This window comes from Prionailurus bengalensis, chromosome B3 (genome assembly GCF_016509475.1).
Source record: "Prionailurus bengalensis isolate Pbe53 chromosome B3, Fcat_Pben_1.1_paternal_pri, whole genome shotgun sequence".
Lineage (NCBI taxonomy): Eukaryota > Metazoa > Chordata > Mammalia > Carnivora > Felidae > Prionailurus > Prionailurus bengalensis.
This window is the reverse complement of record NC_057355.1, coordinates 60,493,004-60,511,169: the sequence shown is the minus strand read 5'-3', so window position 1 is coordinate 60,511,169 and position 18,166 is coordinate 60,493,004. Positions and strand designations below refer to the sequence as shown.

Below are 18,166 nucleotides of genomic sequence, written 5' to 3'. Positions count from 1 at the left end.
CATGACCTGAGCCAAAGGCTGAGAAGGCTAATGCTTAACCGACTGAGCCATCCAGGCTTCCTTTCTAATCTCAATGTCACTCTCCCATCTTCTTTCTTCAGGACTTTATAATTATGCAGTACCTGCAATCTTGGTCTATTTGGGCTGCCGAAACAAAATATCACAGAATGGTGGGTTGCAAACAGAAGTTTATTTCTCACAGTTCTGGAGGCTAGATGTCTAAGATCAGGTGCCAGCATGGTTGGATTCTGGTAAAGCTCTCTTCCACGTTGTAGATTGCTGACTTCTCACTATCTCCTCACATGGTAGAAGGGGGGAGGGATCTCTCTAGAGTCTCTTTTATAAGGGCACTAATTCTGTTCACAAGGGCAGATCCTATCTCTAAAAAACCATCACATTGAGTATTAACATTTCAACATAAAAACTTTGTGAGGACACATTCAGATCATAGCACTAGATTATTCCAATATTCTTCTAACAGGATTGTCTGCTATAGCTCTCCTCTATCCAGTCGGTTCCCTAAGCTGTTGTCAGATCTATCTTCACTCTTAACATTTATACAGGCCTTCTAAAATGTGGCTCAAACTAAAGGTCTGGTCCAATTACTACCATTCCTCTATGCATACCCAAGCCCAGACTGAAGTACTCACTGTCTCCTCAAGCTGTCCTGCATTTTCTCACCTTAATGCTTTGGTTCATGTTAGGTCCTGGTGGAAAGTGCTTCTCCTCATCCCACCCCCAATCTATGCCACTCAAATACTATCCATCCTCTATATGCCACTTCCTTAATTAAACTCCTCCTGATTCCAAAGATGTGATCTGTACTGGTTTTAACCTTCTCTAGCTTTTTATATCTGGTTGTCTCTTGTGCCAAAAGGCATATTGGTCTTATAGTAAACTTATTTGTGTATTTTTGTCTCCTACATAAGTTTCTAAGATAAAGAACCATGGTTTTTTAGCCACTTACGTTTCTCTATATTTTCTGCTTATATCAATACCTTGCTTTCCAAAGGTACACAGGAAAGTATGTAATAAATTGAAATTGGCATAACTCCAATATTGGCAACATACCCCCCCAAAAAATACCTCAAAGAGGGGTTAAAAAAGATGCTATTTGTATAAAAATGTTTATTCAGAACAGCGATATGTTTATTCAAAAATGTTTTTCAGAACATTCCTAACATAACAAACAATCCAAAAGTTCAACAATAACAGAATGGTTAGATAAATCAAGGGCAGGACCCGAATCTAATTCTTCTCCTGTGCCTGCCCATAGGGAGTATTTACAATTTATCAAATGAGAGGTATAACACTCTAACGGGATATGATATAGCGAAGTGCATATGAAATCAGATTTAGGTAAAAATAACATCACAAAACATACTTATTTCATGTATTGAAAACCTATGGAAGCACGTTGTTAATAATCGTAAGGGCCGAAAGAAAGCCATCTGTCACATTTGTACAGTAATTTAAAAGGCGTCCTCATACATACTTTGATTCTTACAAACCTGTGAAGTACGCTCGGGAGGCATTATTAACTCCGTTTTACAGGTAAGGAAACTGACCCACTGGGGTCAGGAATGATTGACTAAGGCGGAGACCGGACTCTAGTTTCCGCCTCCCGGACCAGGGTCCTTTCCCTGCCACTCCTCGGCAACCCTGATTGGTGCTGGAGGTCTCAGTTTCCTTTTCTTCCCCGGCATTCGGTTTGCAAACCCTGCCCCGAGACGCGGGCGGCTGGCGAGCTGCATTTGCGCTGCGAGGCGCAGGTGCAGCCGAGGCAGACAAGCTGAGCCTTAGGCCCCGCGCGACCATAGAGTCCGGAAGTGCGGCCAGAGCAGCTCGCGGGGGCGCCGCACCGGGGGAACCCGGGACCGGGAGGGCAGCGCAGGAGCGGGCGGAATGGCCGCAATGCTGGCCATGAAGGTGGTCACGGGGCTGGCGGCAGCGGCACTGGCGGCAGTGCTCTTGGAGCACTATGGCCTGGCTGGTCAGCCCTCGCCGCTGCCCCAGCCCCGCGCCCCCCGGAGCCCGCACCCCGCTCCGGGCCCCGGAGCCAGCAACATCTTCTGGGGTCTGCAGGTGACGCAGCGGGAGCACGGCGGGGGGTGGGTGCAGAGCCTGCCCGACGGGGTGAGACGCGGGCAGTTCCCGCGGGGGCGTCACTGCCGCGGCCCCAAACTTCTGGCTGGGGACTCTGTCCTTCCTTGGGAGGGTTCGTTATTGCATTGCATCCATGCCTTTTCCGTCCGCCTTTAGAGAGCTGCCGGGTCGCCTGCTGTCTGTGCTTCCTCTTCCTGACTCAGATATCTCTGTTTAATACCTGCTTTCGGCAGATATCCGACATTCACCTGAGCAGGTTTCGCGATCCAGGCAGAGCTGTAGACTTAGAGAAGTTCTGTTCAGAAACTATTGGCATCATTCAACCAGCTCTCGTCCTGGCAACAGGTAGGGAGGGTTGCCGTGTGGTCGTGTTGTTCTGTGATCAGAATGGTAGAATGCTAGCCTGGGCTGCAGCTTTTCACTTCGGGGACGTTGGGAACACTATAGCCCCAGCCCCCGGTGAGTCCTTCTGTAGAGGAGATGGGACATTGCGGTTACCTTTGCCATGGGTAACTGAGTCAAGATCCAAGTAACTTTGCAGTAGCAAGGTTCCCTCAAAGCAGAAGCAAGGCTCGTGATATCAGTTAGTATGCCGTTTACTATATCTTATATCTGTACCTGTTTGTCGTCGTCGTAGTTCTGGATTTGAGAGAGGATTCGGGAAAGTCCTTTAACCACAAATCAGAAGTTATCTTTTTTTTTTTTTAACTAACATTTACAGTTTGTTTGTTTGTTTGTTTGTTTGTTTTACAACGTTAGTCAACCTTATGTTGTCAATTGTTTGAGGCTTAAAGTGACTCAGGACACTTTTCTTCATCTCTTGGTACTTCTGTGGCTTGGGTTCTCCGGACTAACTGCTCGCAAATGTGTTGAAGGACAAGCTGAAAAAGCATCTGTCTTGTCTACTGGGGGATTCATATCCCACCCACCTTACCGGAACACCTCTGCTGACATGATAGAGTATCAGTCCTCATTTCATAGAAAACCTCAATTTCAACTGTACACTTAGTTTTCTAGAAATGTTGGTGTCTCATTGTCCAAACCACATCTTCCAGATTGCTTCTTGCTGTAAAAATAACACTTGGTCAGATTACATACCCTGATTTGGGGTGTGGAAATATGGTTGTTATAGATATCAGGCTTCTGCCCAGAGTGTTGGAATTTCTTATAGTTTTCATTTTTATCAGAGTTTCATGATGCATTTTGTATTGCTCTCTTTAAAGATAATTTTTTTTCAGAACCCATTTCTAATATCACAGGAGGTTAAACAGGCACTTGCTAACCCAGAAGAAACAAAGTCCTTGCTGAGAAAATCTTATTTTAAATGGCTTGCTGTGGACATAGATGGACTCATAAGTTGTTATGTTTATACATGTTGAGTACTTTAAGTGTCTTTGTTCCTTTAGTGTGCACTTAAAAACAATTTTTTAACCCCCTGGGGCTTATTTTACATTGTGATTCAAGTCTTATATAAATCTACAGGAGATCTCACTGATGCCAAAACAAAGGAACAGTTTGGATCCAGGCAGCATGAGGTAGAATGGCAAACTTACCATGGTATTCTGAAGAAGACAAGGGTCTTGGAAAAAACCAAGTGGCTTGATATCAAAGGAAATCATGGTAAGAGTCAAGACCCACATAAAATCAAAACTAGTTTTTTTCCCCCTTCAAGAGCCTACATTCTCCAATTTAGATTATAAAAGTATAAAATGGGAATGTTGTAACATAGGTTTAGATAGACTGAAGGCCACAACTCTGAAATACAACTATATTATGTGATTTATTTTATTTTTTTATTTTTTAATGTTTTCCAACGTTTTTTATTTATTTTTGGGACAGAGAGAGACAGAGCATGAATGGGGGAGGGGCAGAGAGAGAAGGAGACACAGAATCGGAAACAGGCTCCAGGCTCTGAGCCATCAGCCCAGAGCCCGACGCGGGGCTCGAACCCACGGACCGCGAGATCGTGACCTGGCTGAAGTCGGATGCTTAACCGACTGCGCCACCCAGGCGCCCCTATATTATGTGATTTAAAACATCACATGTCACTTTTAGCCTATGAGGGGAAAGTTGGTATGGCCCTTTCTTCTTTACATGAAGAAAAGCTTCTAGCAAAACCTATGCAGGAAGTTGTTTAAAAAATACATACATTTTGGGCACCTGGCTGGTTCAGTCGTAAAGCATTTGACTTGTGACCTCAGGGTAGTGAGTTCGAGCTCATTGGGCATATTGAAGTAGCCTCCAAGCCACACTGGGCATGGAGGGTACTTGAAATAAATGAATGAATGCATGAATGAATGAATCAGTCAGTCAAATACATTTTGCTGATTGAAGGAAACTACCACCCATAAGTCTACATACTGTGTGATTTCATTTATATGACATTCAAGAAAAAGCAAAACTGTGGAGAACAGATTATGGTTGCCAAGGGTTGGGGTTGGGACAGACGCTGACTACAAAGAGGCATCATGAGAGAATTCTGGGAGGTGATGGAACTGTTCTCCATTGTGGCGGTAGATACACCTATGCATTTGTCAAAACCCAAAGAACTGTACATCACAGTAAATGAATTTTACTGTGTATACATTAAAAAATTAAATGGCAAATAAATCTCCGTATGCATGAGGAGAGAAATAGATAATCCCTTCCCATTTTTTAGATTGTTACTATAGTGTTAGTAGGGAAATGAACTCTTCTGCAAAGTGTTATAATGGTAGGTTTGTTGTATAAAGGTTGTCCTCCTTATGGATAAGTACTTCGCTTCATTTGATTATTAATTGCTATTGTGTACCTAATTATATATATATATTTTTAAAGCTATCATTTGAAACAGATAATTCTATCTGGTGAAATGCACAGCTATTGGTTTGATCAGAAAATGCCCTCTTTATAAATAGTTCTTACCAAACAACTAGGAATCATTAATTGATGTTGGGATATCTGGCTTACAACTTTCTCTGGTATACCCCATAAGTTTGGCCCCAACTAACCATGGTTCAACTTAAAATGGTTAGACCTATGATTTTCAGACTTTACAATGGTGTGAAAGTGATATACATTCAATAGAAACTATACTTCAAATTTTGAATATTTATCTTTTCCTGGGCTAGTGATATGCGGTATGATACTCTGGTAATGCTGAACACGATCACCAGGTTAAACAGCCAATAACCTTATAACCATTCTGTGCCCATGCAACTATTCCATTTTTCACTCTAAGTATAGTATTCAATAAGTTACATGAGCTATTCAACACTTTATTATAAATCAGACTTTGTGTTAGATGATTTTGCCGAACTATAGGCTAATGCCTATAAACATTATAATGCCTATAATGCCTATATAGTGCCTATAAAATGCCTTTAAACATTCTGAGCATGTTTAAAGTAGGTGAGGATAATCTCTTGTTCAGTAGTTTAGGTGTGTTAAATGCATTTTTTCTTTTTTCTTTTTTTATGTTTTTTTAAAGTTATTTTTGAGAGAGAGACAGAGCACGAGCAGGGGAGGGGCGGAGAGAGAGGGAAACACAGAATCTGAAGCAGGCTCCAGGCTCTGAGCTGTTATCACTAGAGCCCCACATGGAGCTCGAACCCACGAACCGTGAGATCACGATGTGAACCAAAGTCAGATACTTAACCAACCGAGCCACCCAGGTGGCTACTTAAATATTTGCAACTTATAGTGGATTTGTCTGTAAATTGAGGAAGATCTGTATTTACATTTCCCTTTTTTCCTAATCCTAATTAGTGGTAGAGATCAAATTCTTTTGCAATAAAAAGCATGCCTGTACATATTTAAAACATTTTTTCAGGCCACGCTACTTTATTTCAAGTAATAAATGTCAGACTCTTGTGATTAGATCTTGTGAGCAGAACTTGTCCTTTGGAGTTCATGATAATCTAATTTGACTTTTAGGCACAAATGCTTATGGTATGTGTTTTTATACATGTTTATATACTGTGTTAAGATAGGAGGAAACTATTTTTTATTAAGATTAACTATAACAGTGTAGTTCTTTTAGTAAGAGGATTACATACACAATAATATTTCTTTTGTCCTAAATTGGACTTAACAACTTATTCTCTAAAGTTATTAGAAGTGTAGTAGATTCTTGGAATTCCAAGCCGAGGTAAATAATTTTAGTTATTGCAACCAGGCAGTCGAGCTCTATGAAATCATCATTATTTCCAGATAAGTGTTCTAGGACCACCTTACCCGTTACCATTATATAACTCTTTTCTTACTGAATCGTTTTGAGACTTAAGAAGAGAGGGACATTGGCCCTGTTATCAAAGTGATCTGCTGTTCAGAAACACTTGGCATGGATCTTTGTATCAGGCATGTTTCACAGGATTAAAACAGCAGCAACAACAGTCCAATCTTACAACTTGAAATTGATTTATACTGTATAGTACATAGTATCAAAGTATTTATTATTCTCTAGTATAGTAGGTCTCTTAAATAAGTTTCCAGATAGTATGAATTCTTTTATCAAGATTTAAGAATTATCAAGCTAATTTATTGGCATTCTAGCATTTAAAGGGTTATTGAAAGTATTGCCATTTTGCTTTAGTCATTAACATATTTGTGTCATCCTTTTTAATATAGATGATGTTTGTTCTTTTCCTTTTAATTAGATGTATTCAACATTGCAAGTCTGGAGAGTGTCGAGAATTATTACAGGTACTGTAATGAACAGAAGACCATGAGGTAGTACAAGGAGGGTGCAGTCAAGTCAATGAATGGGTAAAAACATTTTTTAAGTGACAAAATTTCTATATAAAGACCCTCTGGTAATATAGAATTTTTGTGTATCCAGTGACAGATTAAATTCTTTTTTTTCCTCCCAAGCCTTTTTCTTTCTTTAATTCCTTTTATTTCATATACTTTAATGCTTTTTATTGCCTAATAAATACTTTCACTATTTCACAGAAACTTTTTTTGCCATTGATGCATAGCAGAAGTCGTTTTTTTAATTTTAGTTTTTTTTACTTAGGTATGACTGACATATAACATTATATTCATTTCAGTTGTACAACATAAAATTTTGATGTTTGTGTATATTGTGAAATAGTAACCACGATAAGTCTAGTTAACACCCATCACTACGCATAGTTAAAACACTTTCTTTTCTTGTGATAAAAACTTTAAAAATCTACTCTCACCAACTTTCAAATATACAAGAGTGTTTTTGACTCTAGTCACCATGCTATACCTCAGAAGTCATTTAGGTTAGAGTTTGTCACTAGAGTACTGTGGATTTTAAGAATACTGAGAAACTGATTCTCTTAGCCTCTAGGAGCATCGTTGGTCACCCTGGCTGCTCTGTCCTTTTGTCCCAGTATGCCATAGAAATATTAGAATTTTCTTTATCTGCTGTGAATGTGAAAAAGACTGTGAATGTGAAAGGCTGTTTAAGTTAGAGACCAGTTCTCTAGTTTCAATGTGTTGGGCTTCTTTTAGTTGTAATTTCACTTTCAGTTCCATAGTATTTGATAGTTTTGTCTTACAATGTCAATCACTCAAGTAGTGAGAATTTATTGAGAGCCCATCATTAGTTGGGTAATGTGAAAGATACAAGAACCAATATTAAAAAATGTAGCCTCTACCTTCAAGGAAGTCCAGTTAAGGGAGATAAGAATTGTTTAGGAAACAATTAGAAAAGAACAATGAAAGGATGACTGATGAAATGCTAGATTATTTGGTACACGTGATAATCACTATGAGAAATCTGAAAGGGCAGAAGTCAGCATAGGGCAGACATAGAGGAGACTTCATTTTATTTTATTATCGAGATTTAATTGACATATAACACTGTGTAAGTTTAAGATGTACAACATGTTTATGTGATACGTTTATATATGGTGGAATGATGACTACCTTAGAGTTAGCTAATAATTTGATTACCAACACATAATTATCATTTCTTTTTTGTGATAAGAATAATTAAGATCTAGTCTCTTACTGACTTTTTTTTTAAGTTTATGTATTTATTTTGACAGAGAGGCAGAGAGAGAAGGAGAGAGAGAATCCCAAGCAGGCTCTACATTGTCAGCACAGAGCCTGACGTGGGGCTTGATCCCACGAACCTGTGAGATCATGATCTGAGCCGAAATCAAGAGTTGGATACTTAACCGACCGAGCCACCCAGGCACCCCAAGTCTCTTAGTAACTTCCAAATTTATAATACAGTATTGTGGGTTATAATTACTATGCTGTGCATTAGATCTCCAGAACTTACGTATCTACTAGTTGCAAGTTAGAGAAGACATTATAAAAGAAGTAAAAAGTGCATTCAGTCTTAAAAGATAGGTAGCATTTGGGGAAGTAAGAAATTTTAAGGGATATATATGTATATGTATGTATACGTATGTGTGTGTAATATATATATATATGTTTTTTTACATTTTTTTAAAAAAGTTTATTTATTGTAATTTTTTTTTTTTCAACGTTTATCCATTTTTGGGACAGAGACAGAGCATGAACGGGGGAGGGGCAGAGAGAGAGGGAGACACAGAATCGGAAACAGGCTCCAGGCTCTGAGCCATCAGCCCAGAGCCTGACGCGGGGCTCGAACTCACGGACCGCGAGATCGTGACCTGGCTGAAGTCGGACGCTTAACCGACTGTGCCACCCAGGCGCCCCAAAAGTTTATTTATTTTGAGAGAGAAAGCACACCTGGGAGAGGGGCAGAGAGAGAGAGGAGAGAGTGAAAATCCCAAGCAAGCTCTGCCCTGGCAGTGCAGAGCCTGATGCAGGGCTTGAACTCACAAACTGTGAGATCATGACCTGAGCCGATGTCAGTTGCTTAACCGACTAAGCCACTTAGGCTCCCCAGGGGGTATATTTTAGGTAAAACCCCAGAGCTTTAAAAGCTAGAATGAGCTTTTAGGGACAGTAGGGAAACTGGCATCACCAGAATAAAGGACCATTTTGAGGACTGGTATGACATTGGGTAGGTAGCTTAGGGCCAATTTATGGAGATTTTAAGTGACAAGTTTAGAAATTTAGATGTGTTGAGTAATGGTTCATAATTCAGTACATATTCCTAAGGAGACAAGTCACATAATGAAATAATATTTTATAAAGGGCAATCACACAGCAAAAAGAAAAAAGATAGGGATAATAAGGAAAAAAGAGGGAGATTGGAGTTTTATAGAGCAAACAGGAGAGTCCTATAATAGTCCCGTCATGATATGGAAGGGCCTGAAGTGATAGGAGACAAACCTATCTAACAAAGTACATAGATATGATGATTATGACATCAGCTAGAAGGTGGTAGGTCAAAAAGCATTGGTTAACTAACATGTAATTAGAGTCACCATAACTTGGAGAATGAAGTTGTCCTCTTTTGTTAATGTGAGGAAGGAAAAGGTCAGAGATGAAAATTTTCTGTTATCTGTTTGTATCTTTGATGGTGACTATGGAGATGAACTAAGAAACATTTTCAAAGAAGAATTAACAGGACTTAGGGTCTGTTATCAGGAGAGTGAGGATTTTAGTCACTTGAAAGTTTCTTACCTTTCTGTTTTTGTTTCTAAACACCTAAACTTTATCTGAATGTTTTTTTAACATTTATTTATCTTGAGAGACAGAGACAGAACATGAGCAGGGGAGGGGCAAAGAGAGAGGGAGACACAGAATCTGAAGCAGCCTCCAGGCTCTGAGCTGTCAGCACAGAGCCTGATGTGGGGCTCACACCCACGAACTATGAGATCATAACCTGACCTGAAGTCGGACACTTAACTGACTTAATCACCTAGGCACCCCAAACTTTATCTGAATTTTTAATAAATGGCATTTTGCCAGAGAAATAGACACTACAGATACATCAACCTGAAGGAAAAAAAAAACTCTTAAAGCTAAATCTTGATTTTAAAAATGTCCCAGAGAATGCCAGAATCCAGCATTTAGAAAATGTTAATAGGTATCATAGGTAAAATAGGTATTTTAACCTCTGCTTTCAAATAGTGGGGTTTATTTTTAGATAGTTGGATTGTAATATGTTAGAAATGTAGGAAATGAAACAACATATGTGAGATGATAAGAACCTAAAGAATAACTCTGAAAACAAATTAAGCAGCAAAAATACAAATAAAAATTTTAGTGAGGAAAAAACCCCCAATATAGAAAATTTAAAAATACCAAGAAGAGAGGCAATAGAACTAATTGACTATTAATTATAATATGTATGACAATATATTTATTTTATGATATATTTGATGACTGTTGTGGCTTAAATATAGCTTTCTGATAACACATTGTTTCAGAAGCCTATTTGTATTTTCTATTTGTGCTTTTAGGTAAAGTGTCATATAAGACACTTACCTATTTCTTATAATATTTTGATATTTGAGTGATATAAATATGTCCCCAATGCAATCTATACCTTCCTTCATGTTTATTCAACAAATCTTTTTTTTTTTTTTTTAATTTTTTTTTTTTAACGTTTATTTATTTTTGAGACAGAGAGAGACAGAGCATGAATGGGGGAGGGTCAGAGAGGGAGACACAGAATCTGAAACAGGCTCCAGGATCTGAGCTGTCAGCACAGAGCCCGATGCGGGGCTCCAACTCACGGGCCGCGAGATCATGACCTGAGCCAAAGTCGGCCGCCCAACCGACTGAGCCACCCAGGCGCCCCTATTCAACAAATCTTAATGAGTTTCTGTTCTCTGTACTTTCCCCCTGATCTTTACTTTCCAACCTTATGGACACCTGAACACTGTTGATACTTAGGTAGTGAGGACTTTCATTACTGAATGTGTGCCCTGTGTATGTTACCAATACATTTTTAGGAACTGAAAAAGATTTACTGACCCAGACCTAACTAACATTTTTCTCCTGGCTTGATGACTTCATCTTTGCAAGGCTTTATTGTGAGTTAAGCTTCTGTTGTCCTGTTTCAAGATGTAAACACCTTTTGTATCTCATTACACCAAGAATTCTCTTAGGTACTTAGTAGCTTCTTAGTAAATTTTTCAATGATTGGTAAATACCATTTTGCTGGATTCTAATTGATCTCTTTCTAACTGCCTAAAATAGCTACCTACTTCTCTGCTTTGCTTGATGACCTTTTGTTTGGTTATTGATTAATTAGATTGCTTGAATCTTTGTAGACAATGGGAAAAACTTTAAAATTTCTTTTAATCAGTTTATTGCAGATCTAGTTTAGTGTATTTCTCTGTTGATCAGGAAATTTTCTTTTCAAAGGGAGGCAAAATATTGTGTGATACAAGGGAAGGAATTTAAACTCATTCTGTCTTTTTGTGATTGCATTAAAACTTTCCTGTCTTGTATTTTTTAGGAAATATTCTGCCGTACGTAGGGATGGCTCTTTCCATTATGTCCACAGTACTCCCTTTGGCAACTATTCTTTCATCTCTTTGGATGCCACCCAAAATCCAGGGCCCAAGAGACCCTATAATTTCTTTGGAATTTTAGATGAGGTACAGTAAAAATCTCACTTCCCTTTGTAGCTAACCTATTTTTTTTCTTGGATACATGTGGCTCTCTTAAAACTCTCCTAGGTAAACAAATTCTAATCAAGAAATTCTTGAAAAAAACATTTACTGTGATTACAAGTATGGCTAGAAGAAATCACTGGCTACTTTAGCACTGTCATCGCTATCCTGTTCATTGCTATCCCTATCCCAAAATCTGGCAAAGAAGTACCTCACATTTTATATAATTCAGTAGACATTTATTAAATATGTACTAAGAGCAACATGCACTTTGCAAGGTGTAGGGCATACAGCTTTTATACTATATGGTATATTCCTAAATCCCCATAGTTGCCATTTCTAACTAATGGTCTGTATTTTTTTTTAATAGGAGAAGGGCAACCGTTGAAGCAAATAAGTTTCTTTTAAAGTATTTTTTTTTTGTAAGTTAGATGAAAACTGTTGCTAGATTAAAAGTGTCTGGGGGGGCGCCTGGGTGGCGCAGTCGGTTAAGCGTCCGACTTCAGCCAGGTCACGATCTCACGGTCCGTGAGTTCGAGCCCCGCATCAGGCTCTGGGCTGATGGCTCGGAGCCTGGAGCCTGTTTCTGATTCTGTGTCTCCCTCTCTCTCTGCCCCTCCCCCGTTCATGCTCTGTCTCTCTCTGTCCCAAAAATGAATAGACGTTGAAAAAAAAAATTAAAAAAAAAAAAAAGTGTCTGGAAGATCACATGTGAGAAACTCTAATTATTTCTTTTTTTTTTTTTTTTAACATTTTATTTATTTTTGAGACAGGGAGAGACAGAGCATGAACAGGGGAGGGTCAGAGAGAGGGAGACACAGAATCCAAAACAGGCTCCAGGCTCTGAGCTGTCAGCACAGAGCCCGACGCGGGGCTCGAACTCAAGGACCGCGAGATCATGACCTGAGCCGAAGTCAGCTGCTTAACCGAATGAGCCACCCAGCAGCCCCTCTCATTATTTCTTAGTACAACAAATGTCTACTCATTAATGAGCACATGCCCACATGCAAGACAAATGTGGTCATATGTAAGAATACAAAAGTGATAAAGTCAAGTCCTTCATCTCAGAATATTTAATCTAGCAGAGGGGCATAAGACTAGTGCAGAAATAACTACAATAAGGGCAGAATTTGCTAAGTGCTGAAGGAGATTCAGAGTGATATGAGGATTCAGAAGAGCTTGAAATCAAGTGAACAGAATATTGTGCAATGCATTGTTTTCTAGTAGGCATTTTATTTAATGAAGGTATATTTTGTTATCTTGTAATTATCAAAGCCTACTCCTTAATTTTTTAAAGATATTCAAACATCAGGTCTGCATGAAAATCAGTTGGAGTCTTATAAAATGCAGAGACTTATTAATTAGAAACCCTGAAGGTACAGCCCAGGAATTCATTGCTATAAGCACTTTACAGATCATTCACTTATATTTATACATGTACACATTATATTTGATATAAACTTGATGAGGGATGATTTACATATAATATGCACTCATTTAAAGAGTTTGAAGAATTTTGACAAGTGTATATACTTGTATAACTGTCACCACAATCAAGATAGAACATTTCTATCATCCCAGGAAGTTGTATAGTCAGTCTTCACCCCAATCCTAGGGAACCACTGATTGGTTTTCTGTCAGTATAGATTAGTTTTGTTTGTTCTAGAATTTATTTTTTAATCTTCTTAAAAATTTTCTTATAATGTTTATTTTTGAGAGAGAGAGAGAGAGACAGAGCAAGCAGGGGAGGGGCAGAGAGAGAGGGAGACACACAATTTGAAGCAGGCTCCACGCTCTGAGCTGTGAACACAGAGCATGATGCAGGCTGAACCCACAAACCATGAGATCATGACCTGAGCGGAAGTCAGATGCTTAACCAACTAAGCCACCCAGGCGCCCCTAGAATTTTATGTAAATGAAATCATACAGTATTACTCTTGTGTCTAGCTTATTTTGCTCAGTATAATGTTTTTGAGACTCATCCATACTATTGTGTGTTCGAATAGTTCTTTTCTTGTTGCTGCATAGCACTCTGTTGTTTGGATATACTGATGGTTTCTAGATTTTGGCTATCCTGAGTAGAACCGTTTTGAACATTTAGGTATAAGGCTTTTTGTGGACATATGTACATCTTATTTTAGAAGTTTAGTTTCAAGATCCTCTTTTTTTTTTTTTTTTAATTTATTGATTTTATTTTTGAGAAAGAGAGAGAGAGAGTACAAGCACTCAAGCTGGGGAGGAGCAGAGAGAGTGAGAGAATCCCAATCATGCTCTTCATTGTTAGCATGGAGCCCAACACAGGGCTTTTTCCCACGAACTGTGAGGTTATGACCTGAACCGAAATCAAGAGTCAGACATTCAACCGACTAAGCCACCCAGGTGCCCCCTCAAGATCCTCCTTATTAATTGCAATGTAGTATACAGGGCTGAAAGATTAGAGGTTCTTTTTTATTTCTATAAAGAAATTTATCATAAAAAAGAAAGAAACTTATGTAATTTAAAGATTATTCTTCTCAATTTCCTTATCCATCAAATGGGGATAACACCTGCCCTACTTAGCATAGAGTTATTTTTTTTTTTAATGTTTATTTATTTATTTTGAGGGAGAGAGTGCACTCATGTGTGCATGAGAGCAGGGAAGGGGCAGAGAGAGATGGAGGGAGAGAATCCCAAGCAGGCCTCATGCTGTCAGCATGGGGCCCATGCAGGGCTCAAACTCACAAACCATGAGATCATGACCTGAGCTGAAATCAAGAGTTGAACCCTTAACTGACTGGGCCACCCAGGCACCCTAGCATAGATGTATTTTTAGGACCAAATGAATTATAATGTATGTGAAAACAGTTTAAAACAGGACCATACAGGTCATTAATTAGTAGGGTTTAAGCCCTAGACATAATATACTTATAAAACTCCAAGGGAGATGCTTAATCTATACATTTCAGCCTGAACCCTAATTAAAGATCCTTCTGTTTTTCTCCCATTTCAGAAACGGATGGAGGAACTTCTATTACTCGTTAAGGAAAGTAGTCGGAGCAACCACAGTATTTGGTTCGGACACTATACAACATCCACTATCCTTTCTCCATCACCAGGAATTCGGTCAATAATGAGGTGAGGCAGGCTTCCAAAATCAAAATTAATTATTTGTAATTTTTTTACGTTACTCAACCCATCTTGCTTTCCTGAAGAGGTCTTTTTATGAGTTGGGCATCACAAGTTATCTGCTCATTTATTCCATTTATTTTTCATTGGTTAGTTCAGCTACAGCGTACTTGTGTGGGCACCTCCATACACTAGGCGGACTGATGCCTGTTTTGCACACTCGTCACCTCCAGGGCACTTTGGAACTTGAGGTGGGAGACTGGAAGGATAACAGAAGGTAAGGGAACTACCCCACAAAATAAACCTTACATATGTAAGTCTTGATAAAGCAATGATAGGTTTCTTATTGCTATCATGGGTGATCCCAGTTAAGGAAAAACTTGTGATAGTTCTAAGTTTTGTTTTTGTCTTGTTTTTTTTAATGCTTATTTATTTATTTGGAGAGGGAGAGAGTGCACATGTATGGGGGAGGGGGAGAGAGAGAGAGAGAGAGACAGACAGACAGAGACAGAATCCCAAGCAGGCTTTGTGCTCTCAGCAACCCACGAACCTTGAGACCATGCCCCGAGCCAAAACCAAGAGCCGGATGCCCAACCCACTGAGCTACCCTGACACCCTGATAGCTCTAAATTTTTAAAGTAATATATATGTTATGTATGTTGATATGCAAAAACCTTGTTGCAACAGTTATGCTTGCCGTCACTATGTTACATTGGGTTTTTAAGATGCATCCATTAGGAAATAGTTCTCAAGCTCTTGTGTGCTCAAGGATTATGGAGAAGCTTATTAAAAATTAAAATTTTGGGGCGCCTGGGTGGCGCAGTCGGTTAAGCGTCCGACTTCAGCCAGGTCACGATCTTGCGCTCTGTGAGTTCGAGCCCCGCGTCAGGCTCTGGGCTGATGGCTCAGAGCCTGGAGCCTGTTTCCGATTCTGTGTCTCCCTCTGTCTCTGCCCCTCCCCCGTTCATACTCTGTCTCTCTCTATCCCAAAAATAAATAAACGTTGAAAAAAAAAATTTAAAAATTAAAATTTTGAGGCCCTATCTATAATTTGTGTTGGTCTAGAACTGCAAGAAACTGAATTTTTTTAAAGCCCACCAGGAGCTCTTTGGACCATACTTTGAGAAACACTAGAACTGAAAATGTAACACTTTCCTTCTGAATTTTATATCCACCTTTTCTAGTTATTACTATAAGATGTTAGTGATATAAGTTCTTCAGATACATGATAGTTGGTTTTATAAAGATAAAAGTCTTTCTTTGAGAAAACCTAACTTGTTTATCAAAAGCATATAGTATAGTTAAGTGTATATAGAAAAGAACTGACTATATATTTTGAGAATAACTAAGTACAATAGTTTAAATATAGATGAATATCATCTCATTGTTTAACTATTATCAATTGCTGTTTAATTTATTCAAACTCAGTTCTCTGAAGATATTAGGCACTAAATAAATATTTGTTGAGCTGAATATGTTATCTTTCTATTTTTAACTACTTCCATTAATGAAAAGATAGCTTTACATCTTGGAAGGTACTTATTCATTTCACTTGGCTCCACTAGAAACTGTCTAAGAGCTATGCTTGAAGCCTGTAATTATTTGGCAACTGTAATTACTGTGAGTTAAGGCCTGTCTATTCATGACTGTGAGGTTGTAGGCTGGGGTGGGATTGCCTCTTACCAGATAGCTTTCCTCACCCTTGATCAGCTTATTTATTTCTTATAAATACTACAGTTACAAGTTAAGTGATATTATGAAACCATTTCCTCTCTTTCTCTTCCCACCTGCTCTCCTGTGTTCCAACCCTGGGGTTTTATCTGGAGTTTTACTAAAGGACCTAACCTATACCTGCCTTATAAACATTTAAGTGTATTAGTACAATAGAAGAGTTTTTAAAAGTATGCTAGTAATATTAGGCTAGGCTTTGTTATGGATACAAACAAATCTAGACAATATCAGTGGCTTTACATAACAACAGATGTTATTTTTTCATTTATGTAAATCTGGTATGAGTCAAGGCATTTCTCTTCCGTGGGGTGACTCAAGGATTCAGACTTCATCTGTCTTATAATGCCACTATCTCAATATCTCAGTTCCAGTGCAGGGAAGAGAGCATGGAGAATTCAGACCCACTCTTAAAGTACTTTGGACCAGAAGTGTGATACATGTCACTTCTGTTCACAGCCCATTGACCAGAACTAGTCACATGGTCCCAACCTAATACCAGGGAGACTGGGAAATGCAGGGGAGCACGTGGAGTATTTGGTGAGCACTATTGTTTCTGCCATAGTTAATCATTTCTCTTCTCAGTTTTAAAAGTACAAAATATAAAATTTTGGCTATTCTTTAATGAATATTTATACCTTTCACCATGCATTCAGAAAACCAAAACAACTTCAGTTAAATTTCCTTGAAATTATAGAAATAAAGGTTTAAAAGAAGATTGAAGTGTTTCTAGTTGTGTTTGTGTTAATATTAGCATTTTTGAAGAGATGAAGAATATTAAGTATTAGCTTATGATGATGTCTTAGATTCAAAACAGTCTTAAAGTATAGAAATCAAATGAATTAATTTAACAAGCATTTACTTAAAAATGAAAGAGTGCATGTTATGTACAAGGCATTGTTCTAAGGCACAGTTAAATTCAATTCTTCAATCAGATCCCATTTGTGACTAATATGAAGTATAAAGTGGTCAGGGCAAGGGAAGAAGGACAGAAACACAGTGTTAATTTACTTTGCATTCAAATTCATGATCTCAGAGTATAGTTTTATATTTTTACATTTGTTTTGTGTATAATCTTCATGCCCTCTTATAATATGAAGTGACTAAATTACTTTTTGTCTTCTGGTCTCTAGGTACCGGATCTTTGCCTTTGATCATGACCTCTTTAGCTTTGCAGATTTGATCTTTGGCGACTGGCCTGTGGTTCTTATCACTAATCCTAAGTCACTCCTATATAGTTGTGCTACACATGAACCACTAGAAAGACTCCTTCATTCAACACACATCAGGTATGTAGCAATTTTTCAGAATTTACTTTCAGTTTGATATTAATGGAGAATAAGTGAGTGCAACTATAATCCTATGTAAAAGCTCTGAGATGCCCCATTTTATTTTTCTCAACAGTGTAAACATTTTATAAAGAAAATGTTTACTGTTTAATTCCCATTCAGTTAAAATATATATAATTTTTGAAGCTGCTGAAAAAAAAATTTTAAGTTTACTTTTATTTATTTTGAGAGATAGAAAGCAAGTGGGAAAGGGGCAGAAAGAGAGATGGAGACAGAACCCCAGGCGGGCTCCATGCTCTCAGGGCAGAGCCCGATGCGGGGCTTGAACCCATGAACCATGAGATCATGACCTGAGCCAAAATCAAGAGTTGGACCCGTAACCAACCTTGCCACCCAGATGCCCCTAAGCTGCTGAAAGTTTTTAAAAAATCCAGAAACCCACAATCCTACCACTATAATTTTTGTGTATTTCAT

General features: G+C 38.5%; 1 protein-coding gene across 5 annotated transcripts in view; it reads left to right on the top strand.

Moving 5' to 3' along the window:
* Positions 1-1,650: 1,650 nt before the first annotated feature.
* Positions 1,651-18,166, top strand: part of TMEM62 (transmembrane protein 62) — a 34,171-nt gene continuing 17,655 nt past the window's right edge. Inside the window, exons 1-8 of one of the 5 annotated variants that reach the window (XM_043554097.1) lie at positions 1,651-2,085; positions 2,340-2,451; positions 3,589-3,726; positions 6,744-6,789; positions 11,414-11,555; positions 14,560-14,684; positions 14,830-14,952; positions 17,537-17,692. In XM_043554097.1, the coding sequence (XP_043410032.1) occupies positions 1,906-2,085; positions 2,340-2,451; positions 3,589-3,726; positions 6,744-6,789; positions 11,414-11,555; positions 14,560-14,684; positions 14,830-14,952; positions 17,537-17,692 (1,022 nt within the window). In that variant the 5' untranslated portion in view covers positions 1,651-1,905. Of the gene's footprint in view, positions 2,086-2,339; positions 2,452-3,588; positions 3,727-6,743; positions 6,853-11,413; positions 11,556-14,559; positions 14,685-14,829; positions 14,953-17,536; positions 17,693-18,166 lie in introns of those variants that run through there. The other 4 variants (XM_043554098.1, XM_043554100.1, XM_043554099.1 and 1 more) reach the window with 4 other exon arrangements.